General features: G+C 43.8%; 1 protein-coding gene across 1 annotated transcript in view; it reads right to left on the bottom strand.

The window, feature by feature from the left end:
• Positions 1-3,268: 3,268 nt before the first annotated feature.
• BAZ1B (bromodomain adjacent to zinc finger domain 1B) overlaps positions 3,269-24,261 on the bottom strand; it is a 70,112-nt gene continuing 49,119 nt past the window's right edge. Inside the window, exons 13-20 of the mRNA XM_081054205.1 lie at positions 22,397-22,579; positions 12,541-12,688; positions 11,356-11,503; positions 9,434-9,549; positions 6,974-7,119; positions 5,715-5,818; positions 5,039-5,411; positions 3,269-4,571 (exon numbers count right to left, since the gene is read on the bottom strand). Of these exons, the coding sequence (XP_080910331.1) occupies positions 5,054-5,411; positions 5,715-5,818; positions 6,974-7,119; positions 9,434-9,549; positions 11,356-11,503; positions 12,541-12,688; positions 22,397-22,579 (1,203 nt within the window). The 3' untranslated portion in view covers positions 3,269-4,571; positions 5,039-5,053. The remainder of the gene's footprint in view (positions 4,572-5,038; positions 5,412-5,714; positions 5,819-6,973; positions 7,120-9,433; positions 9,550-11,355; positions 11,504-12,540; positions 12,689-22,396; positions 22,580-24,261) is intronic.

Here is a 24,261-nt window from a genome sequence, read left to right as displayed (position 1 = left end):
CCCTCATCTCTCTGGATGGAGTAGAGATTGGGCTGGGCTGGTATAAGGGCATCTTGGTAGCAGACATGGGCATGGAGATGGGAGCCTTTGGGTATAGTGGGAATTGGGCCCCCAACTTCTGCCGGGCTGCGGATAAGATCTGAGGTGCTGAGAGCAGCAGTGAGAATGGGATCGGTGAGGAGAAAGTGCACAGCTCCCCTGGGGCATGTTGCGTATTCTTGAGGGGGAGGATTAGGAAAAGGTCCCGTGTGTGTCTGTGTGCCAGATCCCAGAGACCCCCATCAGCTTGGGGTCAGACCCCGGAACTCCATCTTGGCCTCGGCTTTGGCCACTGTGACTGCAGGCGGGTGAAGATCCCTGGATGTGTGACACACAGCGCACTGCCAGCTTCACGTTAGCATGAAGGGGAGGCTGGAGATCAACTGCTTCGCTTTAGTGGTGGGGCTCAGCTCTCAGACCCAGGGCCTCTATGGCCAGAGCTCTTGCCCTGAACCAACCACCCATCTCAAGGGCAAGGAAGAAACCAGATAAAAACTGAACGGGTGTGTGTCCGTTTGTCAGAATACCAGTCCATCAGGAAGTGGGAGGGGTTTAGGGCTGTCCCTCACAAGGAACAGTACTGACCCCTGGGGGAATGTTGCAACTCTTACACCTTTGCTTCTGCGTTTCTTGAACATGGAATGCCCTCCCCATCTAAATCCTTCCCTTTTCACAGGGCACACTGTAGGTGCCAGGGCTTTATTTAACCAGTGAAACCAAGTGACCCTAACGCCTTGTAACTCTCCCTGAGGAGAGTTACATCCTTGAGTGAGACAGGATAAGCCACTTGAAGGGGATGGGCCAGGTCCCAAGGGCAGTGGCTGCACCCAGCTGGGCTTATAGATCAGGTTTGCAGGGAGCGGAGCTGAAGCTGCTAAGGGCTGGGGCAGCCAGAGCAAAAGAGAGGATTCCGGAGCCAGGAAGAGAAAGGCAAGTGTATATGGGCAAAGGGTGGAGGGGAGGGTGGGCATCAAAGTGGCGTCAGTTTACCCTGTTCCTTGCCAGTCTATATGGGGGATAGATGGTCCTTAGCTATGCCCCACTCAGCCGAAGCCAGGCTGGCTTCCACGACATCTGGGACTGGGGTGGGGGATGAGGGCCCTGTGTAGTTGGCACAAGCTAAAGGACTCCTAAAGGACTCCATAAGTCCCCAAGGGGTTCTGTCTGCTTTGAGGCTGGGATGCTTCCCGTGAGCCAGGACTTGAGGGAGGGAGGGAGGGAGGGCGGCGAGGGAAGGAGGGAAGGTCGTCCTTGCCAGTTAAGGCTTCTCAGAGCTGGAAGACACTATGGAAAAGTCCCAGACCCTGGAGGAAAAGGAAGAAGGAAACCTTCATTAAAGACCTTTCACGACGTCCTCCATTTCACCTTGCTGTCCCCACTTTACAGATGGGTTAAAGTGCAGGGCTTGGCTGGCTCGATTACACAGCCAGGCCGGCAGCAGGCTGCGGAGCCTTTGTGACTTCCACAGCACCACCACCTTCCCAGGAGGACAGCAGGTGTTATAACCTGGGATGGTTTTGTCCCGAGAAGCCCCTCCTACAGCAGGATCTCCCCAGACCCCAAGAAAAATTCTAGAGCCCCCAAAATTACCTCAGAAACCAACACCAGCTGACCTGTGCACTGTGTGCCCCGGCCCCTCCCCTCAGTGGGGCTGGTGGCTCAGCACGTGAGTGTAGAGCAGGTCTGTGTGCTCCTGTCCACACGGTCTGACCTTGTGCATGGGAGGGAGGGCCCGAGTTCAGATGACTTCTTAACCCTGACCTATGTCAGTGTCAGTTCCAGGGAAACAATTCCAAGTTCACAGGAGTCAGCAGGGTGATGCTGACCGAGGTCAGCTTGAGGAGAGGCCCCAGGGGGGTTAGTAGCTGCTCTCTGGCCTTAAGGCCCTGGCAGGGTAATAATGGAAACAGTAAGAGGGCAGCCCTCGCTTCCTACCTGGCTTGAGTTTCTCACGCCTGCTAAGGAGACCCTGACTCGCAGGAAGTTGGAAAAACCCACTGCCCCAGTGGCGGCTTTCGAATCCAGATACCACCTCACTGCCACCCGACTGTGCCCCCTCCCGAGACAAGGTTTGAGGAAAGAGTGATCTGCACAAGGGAGAAGCCTCCGTTGGTTCTCAGAATGACTCAGACCCTCAAGAATGAAAGTTCTCTTGTCCTCATTTGCAAGTCAACCAAAATTAAGCGGCTCCTCCAAGGTCACACCTTGGGAAATGGGCTGAGATGGTTGGACAGGACCCAGATAGAGTGACATGGCCCCACAGACACTACCCTAGTGTGGCCTAAGGAACTTACCTGAGGAACAGGGCTGCAGATTCGGGCTGGGAGTCCAACGGATTGTGTAGAAAATGCTGTGAGGAAGCACAGCTCTCTTGTCCAGAGCCTTCAGGCTGACCAAATTCGATTTGACCTCGGGGCAAACTCCTTCCTCCCCTGCAGGACTGAAAATCCCCAAGTGCTCAGTACAGGCCTGGCTTGAAACCCACATTCAGCAAGGATTCTCAGCGAGTCCGTGGCAAAATCCACACCCATGGCTTAGGGTCCTCAAACGTCTCTCCATTTTCTCACATGCTGTCCCTGGTTCAGGCAGTCAGGAACCGGCAGTTTCCCTTCTCGGTAAGTGGGGTCACGGAGCAGCTGCAAAACCTCTGAACTCCACGGGCAGGCTGTCTGCCACCCAGCAGTGACCTACTCAAATCAACCACTCGGACTTTATAAAATCTCCCAGCATAAAAAAAAAATGAAGGTATAAAGAAAACAAGATTGGCTATGTGGTAAAATTGCTGAAGCTGAGTACATGGGAATTCATTGTATTTTCACTCTCTTTTTGTGTTATATTTGAAATTTTCATGAAAAGTATTTTAAAATATCAGGCGTTTCCCCAAAATTAACTCCTAAAGGACGACATAAATTCCCATCGTGAAGCCTTAAAAAATATTTTCCCCTAATACGTGAAAGTTTCAAATGAAATTTTAAGGGTTTCAGACAGAGACAAGGCCAGGAGAAACTTGAAGGCCGTGCTTTGATACCCAGGGCATCAGAAATGTCTCCTGGAAGCAAAGAAATAAGTAGCTGGCTCTGACCTGTGGTTAAAAAGACCAAGTCAGTCAGAGATCCTCTTGATTCTGAAGAACAACTGTTGGCAAGTCAGTGGGGAACAGTGCTCGGCCTCTACCATCCACTACCACCCCCAAGAGCACAAAGAAAAGACTCACCAGAACTTTCTTCTTTATAAACACAAGTACATAATGTTTATTGAAATTCCAATTTATTACAAGTTTACCCCTCAATGGGGCCCTTCCTCCTTAAAGACAATTTAAAAAACAAACAATTCAGGTGTCACTGAAGTGGGAACACAGGAGTCTCACTATTAACAAGAACAGACTGGCTCTAGGGTAAGAGGCAGGAGAAGGTGCTGGCGGCTCGGCTTATGTAATTGTAATGTCAGTGCTAACCAGGCCTGTGGTGGAAGGGTCGGTAAACCTATCCACCAGCCACTGGAGCAAATCCCCGGAGTCCTTGAAGGAGGAGGACGGGAGAAACAAGGACCACACCTTGAAGCTCAGTATTAAGAGGCTTTATTCTCAAGTTCTATGAGTTGCAATTCCCTTGGTGGAATTCTTTTCCCTTAATTTAAATAGGTACAGAAGAACCTAGGTGCTCAAAATTTCCAAATTCAAAGTTGATAGAAAAGAAAATTAAACCCTGTTTTGCATTTTTATCAAAATCGGCCATAAAAGGGAAAAGACTACAAAGTTTTGCCTAAATGTAACTACTACACTAGAGTCATTGTGGGAAGGGGCTGCGGGAGCTTTTCCTCCCGTCCCTCCTCTCACCTCCCACTGACACCACGGACAGATCAGGTTCTCTGGGAGTACTCTGAGGCCAGAAAAGGCCCAGGAGGAGGCGATGGAGACGGAGGAGGGGACAGGGCCACCAGGGCAGGCAGGGGCAGGCCCCCTCCCCCACCAGGTCCCACTGCCTGCTCTGATGAGCAAGAAAAGATGGGTTGAGGGAGGAGATGGGCGAAGGAAAGCAAACACATTATCATATAAATTGTACTGTACATGTGCCAAAGCAAGATGACAGAAATATTTTACAAGATGTTCTTTATACAATATCACTGCTGAAACAAGCAACTTTTAATAACTAGAAAAATCAATTTTAAAAAAATTAAACATTTCAATTCTTCCTGCTTTTCTTCTGCTCCCCTAAGAGCTTGTCTGGTATGTGGGTGGGCTGGGCTCCAACACCCCTCTGGCCAGATCCATCAAAGTAAAGGTTATATGCATGATTATAAGCAGGACTCCAGTCTCTAAGTGAAGTGCCTTAGTTTTTTTTGATTTTGTTTGTTTTTCTGAGGGGGTGAGGTGGGGTGGGAGTGGGGAGAGAGTTGTCACAAGAAGGGCAGGGCGTTCAGGATCGGCTCCGGGACAGGTCCTTTTACTCTGTCAAGATCAACTGAAAAGAGCACAACTGTTTCATGATGCTGGTGAATACAGAACTCTGCATGGCACTCACTGATCCCGTCACCTGGGAGCGAGAGGGAGGAAGAGACAGAGTGCGGGCTTAAAGAAACATGACTGTATATAAATATAGATTTTAAAAAAATCACCACCACCTCCCCAACTGGCCTGATTACACTTGATTCTTCTATGTAATACAGTAATCCCTCCCCTGGAAACCAGAGGGCTTGGCACTGGTGTGGTGGCCAAAGTGGAAAGGACCTTAGGAAAGAAGAAAGGAAAGTTAAGGCCATCTACTACCCATAATCTCTTTAGGCAGAGACCGGCAACCCAGTAAGAGCTCTCCAAGAGTTCTGCGTGATTAAGGTCCTACGGAGAGTTTTAGAGAACCAGCACAAGACTGGGATGGTGGGCATTTCTGGCCTCTGTGATCTCCTCCCTTCCACGTTCTTCTCCATCTTCCTCTCTTGCCTTCCTGCCACACTTCCCTTGCTCTCCCTGGGATCCCCCCAACCTCAGCTCCCTCTCCCTTACCGGGGCCCCGCCTCTTTATTTCTTCTGTCTTCGTCCCCTGGACTGTCCAGCGGGCTCTGGCTCACTGTCCCCTTCATCTTCAGCCAGCCGCTCAGGAAACTTCTTGCGTTTCCTACGGACATATGGGTGGCCAGGGAGGTGTTTATGCAACAGCGCCGCCAGACACTGTTCTGTCTTCACCATGCAGTGCAACACGTGGCTGCCTCGGCAATTGTACAGCTCGGCGTTGGTAAACACTTGCTTCATGTCAGTAAGAAACTCCTGCACAGAGCGGTAGCTCCCGCAGGAACATTTGTTCCGCATGGTCTGGAAGTCCATGGGGTGGGCGATCACATCGTAGTAGTCCTCAGCCTCGTCTCTGGTCACAGGCTCCCTGCGGAGAAACCGAATGCAGCTATCAGCGCAGCCTTGAATACAACGGACAGAAACCTTGTTATCAAACCACCAGCCTGTGGCACAGCCCTGCTGACCTCAGCCAACTGGCAGGCACCGGGCAGATGAATTCACCTGGTACTAAGGGCTGTCTCTACAGGTTTGGAATGCTAATCCCCTGTCACTGAGACATGTCCTAAAAGGAAGGGATCGGGCTGGTTCCTAGGGGCTCAGCTGACACTCCCTCCGCCAGCTGCTAGGTTGGTGCGACTCCCAGGTGTGTGAACACACAAGGCTCACTCACCTGAAGGGCCAGCTGAAGCGGTACTTCACAATCCTGTTGAGGACCTCTTCACACTTCTGCAACTCCAGGCTTTGCCTCCGGGAGCTCCGCTTGGTCTGAAGCACCTGGTGTCCAAGGAAGAAGACATGTTATTACAGGTCCAAGAGAAGAAGAGTGAACAGGGCAGAAAATGTGGACATCTGCTTAAAAAAAGAGAAAGAGTTCAACCATTTTCTTGGAACAGAAACAATCAAAATCATCTGCCACTCAGTCAGGGAGCCCTCTCAGCGAGGAGTAGGCATTTTCCCATCAGCCCCTTGCCTCCTCCCTGGTGGATGATCGGAGAAGCAGGGGGCAGGCAGCAGTTGCCATATTACAGCAGTCCTGCCAGAGGTCAGCTAGAGAGGGCCACTGTCAACAGGACGCTGGCCCACTGAGAGCAGATGGACTTGGGATTATAGTTAACACCGTGGATGGTTATGTACAAGCAACTGCAGAAAGCCAGATGGGTTATGGGGACCACTAGCAGCCAATTTTGTGGGGGCAGGGAGTGTCGGAGAAGAAAAGCAAGAGGTAGTTCCCTTCCTGGGCTCTCCCGCTGCAGACATGCGGGAGCTAAGCGGCTAAAAAGAAAGGGAGTGGGCTTCCCTTCCAGTAGCCCGAACAGGCCGTGTCTCAGAGCAGTGGAGCCACGGAGTCAAAGGGCTTGGGCTGGGCAGGGAGCATCTCCAAAGGCCTCTGAGCTCCCTACTGGCTGACTTCATGCCCCCAACTCACTCACCGCCAATTTGATCTGTCAAAACAAGCAAGTTTTCAAGAAACTCTTTTTGTTCTTTAAAGCTCAAGTGAAATCTAAAGCAAAACCACTAAAATCACATTGGCTGAGGAGCAGAGGGGAGGGTAATGGCCCTCCCATAACAACTGTCAGCGAAAGCCCCGAGAGTAAGTGAGGCTCCAGCATTGCTGGCATTCCCACGATGGAGACCCAGCCCTTCTGGGCCAATGAAGACACATGGGTACTATTTTAAACCCCTTCACAAGTCCCAGGCTGCCTGTTAAACTGGAGGACGCAATGTTTGCAGGCTACAGCAGGGGATGCCGGACATAGTTGTTCCTGGAGGGCCTGTTGCCCGTCTGCCTGCAGGCCCACCCATCAGCCGCCCAAGGGAGGGAGGCGGGAGGAGAGGGGAAGGCTCCCACCTGTTGCCCGATGAATTCCTAGTGCTGGAGTGGGGGTCAGGAGCAGAAACATTAGAGGCAGGATGAGAAGTAATTCTTACCAGCTCATCAACCTCGGTGTCGTCCACAGGTGGTGCCTTCGGCCGAGACCTCCTGGTAGGGTGCGGCTTCTTACCTGGTCGTCGGCCTGGCCTTGCCACAGGGGGGATGACCCCCTGTTTGCCCCGGACAGTCTTTCGAGGTCTCACTGCAATAAAAAATACAAACTAAGAGCAGAACAACTGAGGATGACGGGAGCGTGTCTATAGAATGGGGAGACAACCTGGACAAGCAGAGCAATGGCTTCCTTGGGTTCCGGGTGCTCTTTGCTCTCTCTCCTGCCTTACCTATCAGGACTCTTTGAAGGCAGCAGTGTCAATGAAGAATGGATGCCTTTCATCAACTGCCAAAGACCTCTTAAGTCTCTTCAGAAGGTCGGTTCCTTCGGTACTTCTATCCTCTGGCCCTACCCCGTTTAGTTACTCCCAGGAATGAGGCCCCCGAAGGAGTCAATTGTAAAGTGACTCACTCAGGAGGAGAGGCCATTTGCTACAGGTCTGCCTGGAATTCCTACAGCCTAAGCTCAGCCTAAGAGAGTGTAGTGTATTTACATGTGAAATGGGATTTGACTGTAGAAGAGATCGTGTTTCATAGTTCCCAGAGTTACCCTAAACTCGCCATCAGTCTTCTCAGAGAAAAGCTGATAATTTATGGGAAACACTTATGCGAAGTCTTCCTCTTTGAATCCAATTTAGGGCTAGCCCCGGTCCTGCTTTCTTACACGTCTGAAAAGCTCAGACAGTTGGCTAGGCCACTTCCCTAAGCACTCTGCCCAGGATCCCCGGGAAAGAATAAAGAATACCACGTCACCCAAGACTTGTGACTCAGGTTTGTAACAGGTGCTCACTGTCACACAAACCAGCATTCCCTCAGTATGTCCTCAGGAAGCGATGCTCCGTAAGGATTAGCTCCAAGTTTCTCCACTAATTTTCTCTGCAAAGTGGGGAGGTGACATTTGGACAGAGATGGGGATATACAGAGGCAATGATACAATGAGTCAATAAACAATGTTTTACATCCTTCTTCTGGACAATGATAAGCCTTCATTGGCTATTTTAGGGTCTCTAGCTCAAGACCAGACTAGAAAGAAAGAGTAAGAAGCTGATGCCAAGGATGAAACTTGGGATGCTAGGGACAGCCACCAACCCAGGGACGTGAGTTGCACCAGGACCACATCTTTGGTGACCTAAAAGGCAGAGCAGGCAAAAAGCTCTAAAGTACCAAACAAATACCTTACTACATCCTTTTGGCAGATAAAATCCTCAAAACCTGGAAAGGAAATAATTCCTTGGAAAGAGAGTAACAACTCAGAAGTGGAAAGCAAACTAGTTTGAAAATAAACAAAATCCGCACATTGGAATATTCAGAATTTGTTCCCAGATAAACGTATATCCAAATCACAACTCTGGGCCAGCAGATGCCAGCCTCTGTAATGCAGGGTTAATGACTGCTTGTCTCCTTCCCCTGGATACCTGGAAAACATGCCTAGTGAACAAACAAAAGGAGCCTAATAGGAATGGGAGAAACTGAAGTGTCCCAAATTAAAAGCCTGAGGATTGGGCAGATGGGAGCAAGTGTGCGAGTCCAAAGCCCTCAGGTCTGGCAGTACCACTGCAGTGAGAGACGGTCATGCCAAACATCCTCTCCTTATACCAAGTCCGATCGCTCAAGTGCTATCATCTTGGGAATTGTACCATCTCTTCAAAAGCTCATCAAAATCTTGACCTATGATCTCTTTTCTACTAACCTACAAAAAATGGTATGTTTTGGAAAGAGGCAAACTGTTGAAAAGGATAGATTGCAGAACTTTAGGTTTAACCATGAAAATGATAAGACTCTCAAAGACTCATGAAACATAAACATGAGAGAATAAGAGTCAACGCGGTGAACAGAAATAAGGCCTTTGACTCTCCCTACTGGCATCTAGTGCGAAACAGATCTGAACCTTCATAACAGCTTTAGGCCTAAACTATGGAAAACCAGTCTTCATTTTTCAAACAAGTAAAGCTATAGCCCTGCACACTATAGGGAAGAGAAAATCACTGTGACCAGAGGAAAAATAACTCCTCTGCGAGCAGCACTACACCAGAGGCCAAAAGAACGGTAAGGAGATGGCAATGGGCTTAGACCTTCTTTACCCATTGTCCTCAGACACTGAGGGGTTCAGAACTAGCAGGCTCGTCACATAACAAACTTGAGACCTTGAATTCCACTAACTCTTGGACTAAATGGATCTGCCATAAATCGATGTCCTTGAGACCAAGCTATGCAACCTCCTAAACGGCATCTTATAAACCCTTTGAAAACCATGACAACGGAGTCACCCTAACAGCCACACCACGTGGGAAAAGACGGCCTGATGACAACGCTGAGTATCTCCTGCCAGCCAGCCCAGTCTTCCCACGTCAGCTTAAAAGGCTGTAGGGTTAACTTCGGAGGCACACTGAACACGTAATACTTACATCGCAAACCAGCCACCTCATAATCTTCCTCCTCCTCCTCCTCCTCTTCTTCTTCCTCCTCTTCATTGCTCTCATCATCTTCACTGTCCTCAGAGGCAGACTCCTCAGTGTAATTCCTGTGAGGTGGAAAAAGCATGTCCGGAACATGGTTCTAGGTCAAAGCGTTTCTAAGGGGATCGAGTCCCATAGGGATCGCAGCAAATTTTTCTTCTTTGCAGAATAGACAGATTTGATGGTGGGGGAGGGAACCTGAATCTAGTCCCGGACACAGGAAACAGGATGAAAACCTAAGCTTCAACAGCATGCCTCCGCCAGGCCCAGTGCTTTGGATAAGACACCAATGGCAACATCAATCAAGACCAAAATGCAGCCCTCCCCTCCCCCACACCAAACAACACAAAACTCTATTCCTTTTATCTCATAAAAACAGACAGATAATGTAACATTTCAGGTATTAAAATGTGTCCCAACTCTGAGGTGGACTGAAAGCATAAAAGCCCAGACAGGTGTTACTCCACCTTGATGGCCCCCTTCCAGGAGCTGAAACAGCTTGCCGATGACCATAACATCAAAGCAGTGGTAATCCCAGCTCGGAACAGCTGGTCCAAAGCCCCACCATTTCACAGTAGCATGCCTCATCTCTAAGTGTAGCTGGAGTGGAGTGAGGAATAACCAAGTAATACTGCTGGGGGGGTCAGGATCAAACAGCTCTGCCTTTTCAGAGACCGAGCCAGAGTGCCTACAAGCCACCTTTTAACAACCTCAAATTTCAACATGGAAAACGACAGTTATTAACTTGGCAAACATTAGGCGCCTCCTCATTACAAGGCCCTGTGTTTGTCCTGACTGGGGTTAAGGTGAAGAACAAAGCATCGCCTCTACTCTCAGGGCATTTACAATCTCATGGGAAGACGGTCACGTATAAAACTAATCATAAAGGCAAGATGCATCAAAATACTGTTTTAGAGCTCGAAAACTCAGAGGGAACACAGAGGAAGAACAACTAATTCTAAGGATGTAAGGATATTTCAAAAGAGCAGTGAAATTTTTGGTAGGCCATGGGCGGTTTGCCCAGGGGGCAGTTCTGGGAAGAGGGAATATTCCCAGTTGGAAGGAAAGCACAAGAAGCAAAGATACACAATGAACAGTCTGTAACAAACACACAAATATGGGAATGAGGGCTCATAAAAACACACGCCAGTATTTCACCAGAGTCTGGAGTTAGGCTAAGGAGTTTGGACTTGACTTTAGAGACAACAGAAAGATTGACGTTTTTGAATAGTAAAGTGACACAAGCAGCTCTCTGCTGTATGTAAACCATTCTGGTATCACCACAAAAGCTGAAAAGGGAAAGGTATGAGGTAAGGAGTTGGGAAGCCCAGGTGAGAGGTGTAGGAGGGCCAAGTGACAACAGCGACCTTGGAAAATGGACAGCAGGAGACACTGACTCATGAGACATCTGGACACTGACTTGACAACACCTGGCAAATAAATGACTGGACGATGAGGGTGAAGATGTCCAAGCTGACACCCAAGTTCTAATCAGGATAAAGATGGAAAATCTTAGGCATGGGTAATGAAGGTAATGAATTTCAGGGGTTTTAGCAATGGGCAGTTGCAGAATTAATCACAAATTAAGAAGGGGGCAAAGTGGAAGCCAAAGGCAGAGGGAGATATATTGTTATTTTAGAAGGTATGGTTCAAGACAGAGAACTGGCTGGCAGTGAAAAGTAGAAATGTCAACATTAAGCTAAAATTAAATCAGAGCCCTTTGAGCTCCTATTGTAATACCTTAAAACGATTAGGCTCTATACCTAAAAGACGAACTTAAAGCTCCTTAGAATCATCCAGTATGAATAACTGAAGCTTAATTATAACAGCTCCTTGTTCATTTACTTGTTTTTAAAAGAAGCAATTCTCACCTGCCACGGGAGTTGCGCCTGGCAGTAGCAGGCTGGCAAGCTGGGCACTGCCACTCACCATCTGGTACTTCATAGAGGGCCGGCCTCAGACAAAACAGGTGGAAGGCTTTATTACACTCGTCACACAATATCAGTTTGTCATCCTCACCTGCAAGGAGATAAAACTGTACAGCACTGTCGGGAGAATGGCAACAGTCAAGGAGTTGTGAGAAAGGGCCATTCACCCTCAACACCATGGAAGAACAAACATTCTAGTACAGTGCTAACCCTTTTTTTAAAACTGCAGTCATTTTCTGAAAAGAAATATAGCACAAATCAGACTGTAGGTAATTTAGGGCTCAGGGCTTCTAATTTCTATCTCCAAATCTACCCAGGGCTAGGACAGGGCATTTAACATTTACTAAGAGGTAGCAAAACCCAAGTGACAGCAGGAAATGTTGCTGCTCCTCTCCTACTAAGAGATGAACCCCCCAAGAAGGATTACGTTTTCTGCCCTTCCTCCTCCTGGACCCCCTAAGCACTTCCCAACTCATACCTGATACGGTTATCTTCAAACACTGCCTACATTTGAAAATGCACTGAACCAACTTAACATGGTCATTTCCCCTCTCCAACTATCATTCTGTATCAATTTTTAGAGCAACTGAATGATTTTATATATGTCTTCTCGTCCTTGGGAATTAAGTTCTACCCTAATTCACGAGATAACTTTAGCCACTGGAGAGCCAAATCACTGAGGGAGGCTTTTAGCCATGATGTTCCTTTTATACCTATGGGCTCTGATGGCTCTCAGCATTAGAGTCCCAAATTCTGTGCTCTACAGAACACCCTGCATGTCTGCCCAAACGTGAGGATTCTGTGTACAAACACTGCCCTCTGCTGGCAGCCCCCTTACTTCACAGATGACTAAAATTCAGAGATGGTAAATTAGAATGTTTTAGTAATTTTGTTCCCTCCAGAAAATGAAAAGATTAGAGAAACCAACTGCCATTGTTTTCTAGTCAAAATTGAGTAACAAAGGGCCTGCTATGATTTGCTGGCATGGGATTTCAAAGACTAGCATTTCATAGCCCTGAAGGTAAAATCCGTTCCCCACATTTGAAAGCTGTGCACACAATTTTTTAGGGGAGAAAAGATCTGGGAAATGGAGGTCCCAGTCCCTAATACACTCCGACCTAAATATACCTTTCTTTCGACAAACTTTGCATCTAGCATTTTCTGCTGACATATCCCACTTGATACAGGCATCAAGCATCCCAAGTAGAACATGCATTCTGGAAAAAGTTTGAGCTTCACGGATTGCTGTCTTCCATTTTTCCAGAGCAGATGCAACCTAAACAGAGACCAAATCAAGCCAGCATTACGACAATGACCTCAAAGACGTGGATTTTTCACATAGTGCTGACAGAGCATACACGGAAAGAGGACTAGGAACAGGTAGATACCAGAGAATTCCAAGTACATTTACCTCCTAAAGATCCTCTAGTCTAACTCATTTATCTTACAGAAGAAATCAAGGTTCTGAAGGGTTAACAAAAAACTTACCAAAGGTCACACAAAGAATTAAAGTGGGGGAAATGACTAAAGACAGGTCTCTTCTAATGAAAACCACTTAAAGATTCAGTGTCATTTACAAGCAGGAACACTGTATTACGTAAATGCTAGTATGCAACAATGTTGTGTAGCTAATAAAACTTTGGTTATTAAAAAGATTATCAGTTTCTACACTAGTATGTGCCAGTCAGAGATTACAGGGCCTAGAAATAATAAATGGTATCTATAGAGCATTCTACAACCCTTAAACAGTATTAGGTTGGTGCAAAAGTAATTGCTGTTTTTGCAATTATTTTTAACCTTTTAATCACAATTACTTTTGCACCAACCTAATATTAAGTACTGGTTGGCAGGTAAGTTCAGCTGAACAACATTTAGTAATCGCTGCCTCAGAGAATAGTCACCACACTCGTGGCGGGGATTTTGTGCCCGATAGTTGAGAAGCCCCGGGCACACTACAAACTGACGAAAGGTGTGGAGTCTCGTGTTTGTACAGACTGGATTTGTCACAAATTTACCAAGTCAAGAATTCCAGATCAAGCGTTTCAGCCTTCACCTGCAGATCATGAAAAATATGGTGGGGATCCAAAGCACACTCATAAACTGCATAATTACCACAATTAAAAATACAAAAAGACGTCCATATTGGGAAAAGATGTAATAAAAGATGCTTGGATTAAAAAAGCACATACTCCTCAAGCTTACATCCCTCCAGTGGATGCAGAACTAAATGGTTGAACATTTGTTAAAAAGCCCCTGAGGGTGTCACAAGACACCCAGCAGAGGAGAACAAGGGTCACAGGCGCCACTGGAGGGCTGGGAGTTAAGTGTGCTGGCATCTAAGCCCCGCAGACCAGGACACAAGTCCTAATCCACAGCAGTTTCAGATTAAAACATGCAAATCATTTTTATTTAAAGATGGTGAGAAAATATTCTCATTAAAATGTATTTTAAATACTTAAGAAAAAAGTATTAAGTACTGGGCGGCTGGTTGGTTCCGTTAGTTGGAGCACAGTGCTCGTAACTCCAAGGACCGCCGGTTCAATTCCCACATGGGCCAGTGCACCCTTAGCTGCACCCTCTACAGCTAAGTTTGTGAACAACGGCTCTCCCTGAAGCTGGGCCACCGTGGGCCGCCAGGAGGGGCTGGTGGTCGCAGCCGGGGAGGGGGAGCGCAAGGCTCATAACAGCAGCATGGGCCAGGGAGCTGTGTCCTACACAACTAGACTGAGAAACCACGGCTTGAACCAGAGTGGGGGGGGGGGTGAGGCGGTCGAAGGGGGCAGGGGGAGAAAAATGACGACTTGACTCGGAAGCTGATGAGTCCCGGAAAAACACACTTCCCCAATTAAAAAAAAAAAAAGTATTAAGTACTGATACAAAATATCCCCCTTTATCACCACTTCCAACTTAAAGTACAAATAAATGCTAAAGTCCCAGGGGCGCTTGACTTCATTCCGGGTAGGTACTTTCAGTATAACCTGCATTGCCTCCTCCCATCATCAGAAAACAAAAAATAATTTAGTAACAGCCAAGCAAAACATAAGATGGTGGAAAATATAATCAAGAATTTTGTTGATAAACACAACCCTCTCTCCTATAAAACTACATTCTAAGGAACAGAAATGCCATTTGGGATAATTCATTTCATTGCATTACTGTTTTATTAGTCAAAAGGTGAGTTTTTGATGTTTCAAAGCACTTCTTGCCTAAATGATTAGGAGAGCATCCACGTAAACAAATACAGTATGGGGGATATAATTCTGAGTCAGAAAATACAACAGAGATGGACAAGGTAAAGCTTCTTTGGGCAATTCACCGGAAGCTGAGAGACTAGGTTATCTCAGTACCATCAACCTTGTGGGGGTCACATTGCCAACTCACTCATGATCAGCAACCCCTGCTGCTTCTCTAACTCAGTTATTCAGCGCTAGCAAACTGCTGGACTTCACTGCTCTGCCCTAGGCAGAGAGGTGTGATCAGTAAGATAGTCTTCCTCCTACAGGAAAGGCTAGAGTCTTTAAAACAGAGCTCCCTAGGGACACAGATAGTGAGCAACTTCTGAAGCTGTGGTGTGAGGGTTGAGGGAGAGAAACTAAAGCCGTCCTTTCTTTCCTACAGAAATAGAGAACCAGAGAGAGCCTTGCAGGTATAAATCTTGAACAACAAAGATAATATAAACACACCAAAATAATCTATTTAAGAGGCTGCTAAAGTTGTCGTGGAAACTGACTCATTCCTTACTCAAACCTTCAACTGCAGATATTTCAACATCTGCCTTCGAAATACAGCACAATTTCCTTCCCTCTTCAGAGCTCAGTAAAACGTGACATCCACTATGACAGCTGCCACATTGATCGTTTTCCCCATACAATCGAGCTAACACGTGGAACCATAGGCTCTTTTTGTAATCCCAACCCAAATCTCATCAATGGGATATAAATTTAAGACTTTAGGCTCAGTTCTTAAAACGAGTGCTAGTGAGAAAAGGCAGGGAATGGGTAAAATGGACTTTGCTGTCCTCTAGTGGACAGTCAGATGCACAGAAGTATTCAGGAAACAGTCATCAGCACTCAACCCAGTGCTGCTTTTTACTTCCTGAAGTTATTTCCAATAAATTATAAATCTGGGTACTCGATAGCTCATCTGGCCTCAATGAAATAAAAAAGAACTGGAAGAGATCTTGGAAATAAACTTAACCTCATTTTAAAAACACTGATTGAAATAAAATTTATTTGGAAAGTGTACAGTCAATGGTTTTTCATGTATTTACAGATTTGTGCAACTATCAACATAATCTTAATTTTAGAACATTTTCACCACTCCAAAAAGAAGCCTTATACCCGTTAATAGTCATTCCCCATTCCCTACCCTAACCCACCACTTCCCCAGCTCTAGGCAACTACTAATCTGTTTTTTGTCTATAGATTTGCCTATTCTGGACACTTCATATAACATGTAGCCTTTGTGACTGGATGCTTTTATGAGCATATTTTCTAGGTTCATCCACATCACAGCACGTAACAGTACTTCATTCAATTTTAATTGCTGAATATCCGTTGTGTGGCTATATCACATTTTGTTTATCCATTAATCAATTGATGGACATCTGGGTCATTTCTATTTCTTAGCTATGAACGTGCATGTAACGTTCGCTTATAGTTCATGGAAATAAGGCTTGCCCGAGGTCTCACAGCATTTAGGTCAATTTATCCCCAGTCCAACGCTGTTGGCATTACACATACTAGACCATCAGCAGCTCTTTTATACCCACTGAGTTATCCACGTAGACCAGCCTAGACTCCAACCAGCCTTGAATTCTGAGGGTAAAAACAGTAAGCACCGAAGATCTGACAGAACACCCTGGCCTTATCCCATTGCACAGAATTCCAAACAGTCCAGCACATTAAAAAAACAAAACAAAAAAACCCTACCATATTCACGACAGTGTTTTTAAAAACAGAACAGTAGCAAGATACAGTTCTGACGTTCACCACTGGCGGCATCCGGTAAATCTTTCTGTCATGTAGTGCTATGGGGAGGCTAGACACAGCACTCGGATGAAAATTCTGACTCCCTAGCACATTGAAATAAAGTTGGTAGTCCCTTTGCCTAATAGTAAAAGGGCAGTATCATATCTTGGCAAAAATATAATGAGGCTTCAGACCACATTCTTCCACAAAAGAATATATAAAATGGAAAAACATAATCAGGTTGTCAGGATAAATGCATCCAAAGTTAAGTAAACAGAGAGCCTAACAGAACCTAGGATTTTGCCAAATTATACAATGCCTTTACCATTTAATACAAGAAAATGAAATAAGCATTAAATATTTGAAATCATCGACTATTACAAAAAGAGATTTGAGAGATAATCTATTTTTATACATAAGGAAACTGAAGCCCAGATTAGAGACTGACATTAGTTCATGCAACAACACAGTGCCAGTTTAAAAAAGCCTGGTCCATGCTAAGTGGAAGCCTTCAGAGCAAAGGACAGTAGAAAATTTCAGAGCTGTGGCAAAGCTGACCTTTGGTGGGGAACTAAAGGGTACAATGCCATTTTAATGGAGAACATTGTTGAGCTACTCGGTAGGCAACCTAACTGATTTTCCAAGAAACTCTTCCATGCTTTCTATTTGTGTACTTACTACGTGTCTGGGTTCCAAGATTAAACCTGCAAAGTGCTCATAACTTCTTCCCCAATCAAGCTAAGAATAAAGTCTCATATGACAAGCTAAGAAGAGGTTACTTCACTATGGGGTGAGTACTAAAAAAAACAAAACACACAAACCATGAGAATTCTACATCTACTAGTTCTCAATAAGAAAACATTACAGGTAAAGAAACGGCAAAGAAAGATCACATTAAGAAAGACTCTTCTGTACAAAACTAAGTTAAAAACAAAATCCATGTATCGCTTCTTGGCCTTTTGGCCAAGATCAAGTGTAAAACAAAACCCATGTAATACTCAGCAAGGCTAGAAATCATGCTTAATGAGAACAGATTTAGCAAAGGAGACTACTATCTAATGTCTTAGACTTCATCTAGTTATCTGGATGCCGTATAATCATTAAAAGGAACACAGGAAGGTGAGAACTAAATCCCAGTACGATAACAACATGGGCGTGGAGTCTCTGAGCCTACTTCATAAATGTTAAATCTTCATCTAACTGAGTCTTAGTTTCCTGTTCTGCTTACCTCTTCCCCAAAATGATCTTCCATATATCACCTATCACCCTTGGCCTTGGAAACATGACAACTGTGTTCAAATATCTGAGGAGCTTTAGCGAATAGACTTATTCTGTGTAAACTGGGAGGGCAGCTATGATAAGAAGGCCAACTTCAACTCAATCTAACAAAGTTATGGCCCCTTCCATGAACTGATTAACTCCAACTTATTCTTCCAAACCCAGCTGCCAGGCTGTCTCCTCTGGGTAGTCCTCTCATTTGACCTAGGTATCCCTCCCAGTGAGCCGAGTACCACTCCTTTATCATCCTCGGTACTTGTCACACTACTCTAACCACCTCTCACACTCAAACTGAGTTTCCAGAGGGCACAAACTTCTGACTTGTACTCATCACTATAACCTCCAGACGTACCACGGTGACTGGCACAGGCCAGTTACCAGTTGTTTGTGAAAGGAGATAGGGAGAAAAGGAGAGAGAGAAATAAAAAAATAGAGGAAAGTATTCCATTGGATAATGGCTGGGACCTTTCCCTTAAGGTAGTGTTTTCAAATAATTCTTAATTCTTAAGTAATCGTAAGCAGAAATCTAATACCCGTAACAGACAAAAATAGACCTGCTGATTTTTCTAATAAAGAAAAAACAGAGACAACATAATATTCATAGGTAAGGAATTGAGATATTAGCAAAACCAATACACTGTCAGGTGAATCTACATGGACTCACAGGGACAGGGGACAAATGCTCAGAATAGGATGACAAGTAACAAAACTGCAGAACACGCAGAAAATTGCATTCTGTAAATACCAACAAACCCGTCACTGTATGTACACAGAAAACAGGTCAAACTATTAGAAAGTGATATTCTTGGGGAGTGAAGTTAAAATAAAGATTGTTTCATATTTTATTTACCTCTCACATATGATTTACTTGCAATGAACAGGCTTTTAAAATTAGAAAACCACAAACTTACATATATATGCACGTGCAAAAAAATGAAGTTGGACCCTCACCTTTTACTATCTACAAAAATGAACTGAAAATAGATCAAAGATCTAAACAAAAAAGCTAAAACTCTTCAAAGAAAACATAGGGGAAACGCTTCACAACATTGGATTTGGCAATAATTTCTTGGATATGACACCAAAAGCAGAGGCAACAAAAGAAGTAGCTAAGTTGAACTTCTTATCTATTTCTTTTAGTCATCAGAAGACATTCAGCAGAATGAAAAGGCACCTCACAGAATGGGAGAATATATTTGAAAATCATGTATCTGATAAAGGATTAATATCCAGATAATATAAAGAACCCATACAACTCAACAACAAACAACCCAATTAAAAAATAGCCAAAGGACTAAAATAGATATTTGCCCAAAGATAGACAAATAGCCGATAAGCACTTGAAAAGATACTCAACATCACTAATCGTTAGGAAAATGCAAATCAAATCCACAAGACACCACTTCACATCCTAGGCTACTATTAAGGAAACAGAACCTAAGTTTTGGCAAGGATGTGGAGAAACTGGAACCTTTGTGCATCGCTGGTAAGAGTATAAAATGGTGCAGCCACTATGGAAGACGTTATGGCAGTTTCTCAAGAAATTAAATAAAAGGGAAAGCTACTCTATGCTCGGACAGACTGTATACCAATATTCCGATACTCTGTGGTATGTTCTGTGATGTCTTTTTTCTTGCATCTTTTTTGTCTACCTTGATACCCGTAACTTATAAGGAATCTATATAGTTTGATTTGAATGACTTCAATATACTTTAGTTCAATATACTTTTGAACTAAATTTGAACTAAAGTATACTTCAATATACTTTTTTTTTTTTTTTTTTTTTGGTTTTTGAGAGCCCACTGGCCCATGTGGGAATCGAACCGGCAGCCTTCGGAGTTAGGAGCATAGAGCTCTAACCACCTGCGCCACCCGGCCGGCCCCTTCAATATACTTTTTTACTTGACCCAAAGAAGCACTAATCTGTCTTCAGTATGGCCAGTGTGCTTTAGAACCCTGAAGTCAGTGACATGAAACCCAATATCAAGAATTAGAAGCAATGGGCCGGCCCGGTGGCTCAGGCGGTTGGAGATCCGAGCTCCTAACTCCTGCCGAAGGCTGCCGGTTCGATTCCCACATGGACCAGTGGGCTCTCAACCACAAGGTTGCCAGTTGAACTCCTGGAGTCCCGCAAAGGATGGTGGGCAGTGCCCCCTGTAACTAAGACTGAACACAGCACCTTGAGCTGAGCTCCCAGATGGCTCAGTTGGTTGGAGTGCGGGCTCTCAACCACAAGGTTGCCAGTTCGACTCCCGCAAGGGATGGTGGGCTGTGCCACCTGCAACTAGCAAGGGCAACTGGACCTGGAGCTGAGCTGTGCCCTCCACAACTAAGACTGAAAAAATGACAACTTGAAGCTGAACCGCACCCTCCACAACTAAGACTGAAAGGACAACAACTTGACTTGGAAAAAAGGCCTCGAAGTACACACTGTTCCCCAATAAAGTCCTGTTCCCCTTCCCCAATGAAATCTTTAAAAAAAAATTTAGAAGCAAGTAATTTGTGTGGAAGGAATGTAAAAGAGAAAACATTGTGTGGTTTGGCTGGAGCATAATTAGGGTAGGGTACATTAGATTCTCTGTTTTTCAAAAATTTGAAAAAAAATTTTTTGATGTGCTATTTCAATTTTTTTTTTAATTTATGAATTTGACTCCAAAGGCAAGGGAAGTAAAAGCTAAAATAAATGAATGGACTATATTAAACTTAAAAGCTTCTGCACAGCAAAAAAAAACAATGACAAAATAAAGAAGCAACCAACTGAATGGGAGAAGATTTTTGCAAATAGTTCCTCCGATAAGGGTCTAATATCCAAAATATACAAGGAACTCATGCAACTCAACAACAAAAAAAACACCCAAATGAAAATGGGCAGAGGACCTGAAGAGACATTTCTCCAAAGAGGACATACAGATGGCAAATAGACATACGAAAAAATGCTCAACATCACTGATCATCAGAGAAATGCAAATAAAAACCACAATGAGATATCACCTCACCCCAGTCAGAATGGCTATCATCAACAAGACAAATAGTAACAAGTGTTGGAGAGGCTGTGGAGAAAAAGGAACCTCACACACTGTTGGTGGGAATGCAGACTGGTGCAACCCCTATGGAAGGCAGTATGGAGGTTCCACAAGAAATTACGAATAGAATTACCATATGACCCAGCAATCCCTCTCCTGGGTATCTACCCAAAAAATCTGAAAACATTTATCCATAAAGACACGTGTGCTCCAATGTTCATTGCAGCTTTGTTTACGGTGGCCAAGAAATGCAAACAACCAAAATGTCCTTCGATAGATGAATGGATAAAGAAGGTGTGGTATATATACACAATGGAATACTATTCGGCAGTAAAAAAAGATGAAATAGGACCATTTGTAACAACATGGATGGATCTTGAGAGTATAATGCTAAGCGAAATAAGTCAGACAGAAAAAGCAGAGAACCCTATGATTTCACTGATATGTGGTATATAAACCAAAAACAACAAAAGAACAAGACAAACAAAAGAGAAACAAAAACTCATAGACACAGACAATAGTTTAGTGGTTACCAGAGGGTAAGAGGGTTGGAGGGTAGGAGATGAGGGTAAGGGGATCAAATATATGGTGATGGAAGGAGAAGTGATTCTGGGTGGTGAACACACAATGGGATTTATAGATGATGTAATACAGAATTGTACACCTGAAATCTATGTAACTTGACTAACAATTGATACCCCAATAAACTTTAATTAAAAAAATTTTTTTTGATGTGCATTTCAGTTTTTAGTAGCAAATAAATGGGGACCTTACTAAAATTTGAGGCATATAAAAAGAAATTAAGTAGAATACCTATATGATCCAGCAATTCTACTTCTGGATATATACCCAAAAGAACTGAAAGTCAGAACTGGAACAGATATTTGTAAACCCATGTTCATAGCAGTATTATTCGCATTAGCCAACAGCTGGAAAGTGACCCAAGTGTCCATCCCCAGAGAAATAAACAATGTGGTCTATACACACAACAAAACATTATTCAGTCTGAAAAAGGAAGAAAATTTTGGCACACGCTACAATGTGGATGAACTGTGAAGACATTACGCTAAGTACAACAGTCACAAAGGACAATCATTCTACAATTCCACTTATACAAGGTACCTAGAATAGTCAAATATATACAATATTTGTGTATATATATAGACACAATAATATATATATATATAGACACAATGAGAAAATGTATATAGACACAATAAAATATATATAGACACAATAAGAAAATGGTGGTTGCCGGAGTGGGAGGGGTGCAAAATGGAAAGTTTAGTGTTTATAATAAACATAGTTTTAGTTTGGGAAGATGAAAACGCTCTGGAGATGCATGGTGGTGACAGTTACAAAACAATGTGAATGTACTTAATGACACAGAATTGTACATATAAAAATGGTAAATGTTAAATTGCTATGTATATTTTACCACAGTTTTTAAAAATGTTAAAACCACCACCATCATTTAAAAAAAGGAATTGGCTCTGTTAGGGGGGAGCATTCTGATCCATTACCCAGCCCTAGAGACAGGCCTGTGTTCCACGGGCCAGTTTGAAAACCACAAAATTAAGTGGAAGTGACAAAAATGGAAGAGTGGCTCAGGGAACAGTACTTACAGTAGTTAATAAGCATAGGGTTAGACTATTTTAAAACCAAATCACATTCTTCTACAGTCATAAAATTCTATCTTCGTTAAATAGATACCTTTGCTTCCTCTGCCATTTTTTTCTCTTCATCCACCTCTTCAGTCTTTGCTGAATCTTCGCTTTGCAGTTTTCTTCTCTTTTGTTTGGGAGCCATGAAGCCTTGGAGAAATTTCTTTATGACACTGGCTTGAAGGGCAATCACACACTCACCAAAATCCTTCAGTTTTTCTAATGAGATCACCTACAGGAATTGATTTAAAAACCAAATTGAGAGAAGGGCCAAGAGAAAGATGAAAGGAGACTATCCTTGACTAAATTCGAACAACCTAACCGCAATGGGTCACAAGACATTAATTGATCCCGGTTCCTCAATTCAGCGTATGGCTTTGGCATTTAAAAGTAGCCGACTGCGTCCATTTCATCAGTGGAGGGATCCAGGAGATGCTGCAAGTTGCTCTCCTTACGAAGTTAGGCCGCACGTCCATTCAGTCAGAAACTGAGCGCCTATTGTGTGCAAACTACAGTCTCAAGGCCAAGAACACCTGACGAGAATAAAACTTTTCTGACCTACTGGCTTACTAACTATAAGCCAGGTAAATGCTTTACATACTTGACCTCATCTAAGCCTCACATTTATTTTATGAATGAGGAAAAAGAAACTAAATCACTCTGAACCAAATCATGCTGTTCAATACTGAAGACTGCCTTCTCTGTCACGCAAGACTTGCCATTAAAAGATACCATTTTAAAATCCACAAAGAGAAACAAAGAATCATGATACCCCAACGTTAGCAAGGAACGGGCTGATTTTGGCACAAAGTAGGCAACTGATAAACATTTCCTAAATAAACAAAAAAGTAAATGTAATACATATTTTAAAATGGCAAAGTGCTTTGGACTGAATTTTTAAGATCATTTAAAAAACAGTTGTTTAAATTCTTTCCTGCAGGAAATGTACCAAGAATTCATAACCAAGGTAATTTAAAAGAAAAAAGTTGCATGTATAAGGTGTGCATACATAAGATGCACATATAATTTGCTATTTCAAATAGCAAATACAAACTCTGACAGAAGATTTGATTTTATCAACTCCAAGGGTTAGTATGTACCCCCCAAAAGATTTAAGACTAAAAGAAATGGAAAGTGTTCATAAATTTGGGGAAATGGAGGGGGGATTATAGAAATCACACAACTACAATACACGTGCTATAATGCATATGAATAACTTGAAACAACCCACAAATACCCAGGGTGCCAAAAAAATGTATACAAGAGGACACTGGTCAATGTTGCTCAAATAGTAGTTTGCTGTAATCAGAAGCATCTGGACACTGATGGCAACCACTTTGAGGACCTCTTGTAACTGCAGAAGTCAAACTTGTCTTGTATTATTGAGTATTACAATTTTAATAGTTTTTTCCTTTCTTAAAATTTGTATGCATTTTTTGGGCACCCTATATATTATTTGGAGTTAATCTGGACTTTATTATTTAAAATCAGTAAAAAACATTTTACAATAATAATTGATGGATAGTATTCTCCTATCTTCTCTCCGTCTTTGACACCTAAACCTATCTAAAGTGTAGTATCGATCGGGTCTCTTGAATTGTTTCACCTATACCACTTACGGGTCCTACTGAGCATAAATAATGGGACTATAAATGGGCCCTGAAATGGACCCATTTAACAGCATGTGTGTTGCCCAATATAAGCGTAACTCTGAGCTGATCAGGTGTAAAGAATGGACAAAAGCAGGATACACAATCATGTTTCATACCTTAAAGCACAAGCACCACATGGGAATAGACAGGTTAAATGTTACAGGACTATGGTTCCAATGCTGGTTTTCTTCAACTTAACAGAAAACCTCTTTTTAAACAAAGGTTCTGAGCCAACTAATAGATTTTTCTGGATACCAGCATA

This window comes from Rhinolophus hipposideros (genome assembly GCF_964194185.1).
Source record: "Rhinolophus hipposideros genome assembly, chromosome: 7".
Lineage (NCBI taxonomy): Eukaryota > Metazoa > Chordata > Mammalia > Chiroptera > Rhinolophidae > Rhinolophus > Rhinolophus hipposideros.
This window is presented reverse-complemented; position numbering and strand designations above follow the sequence as displayed.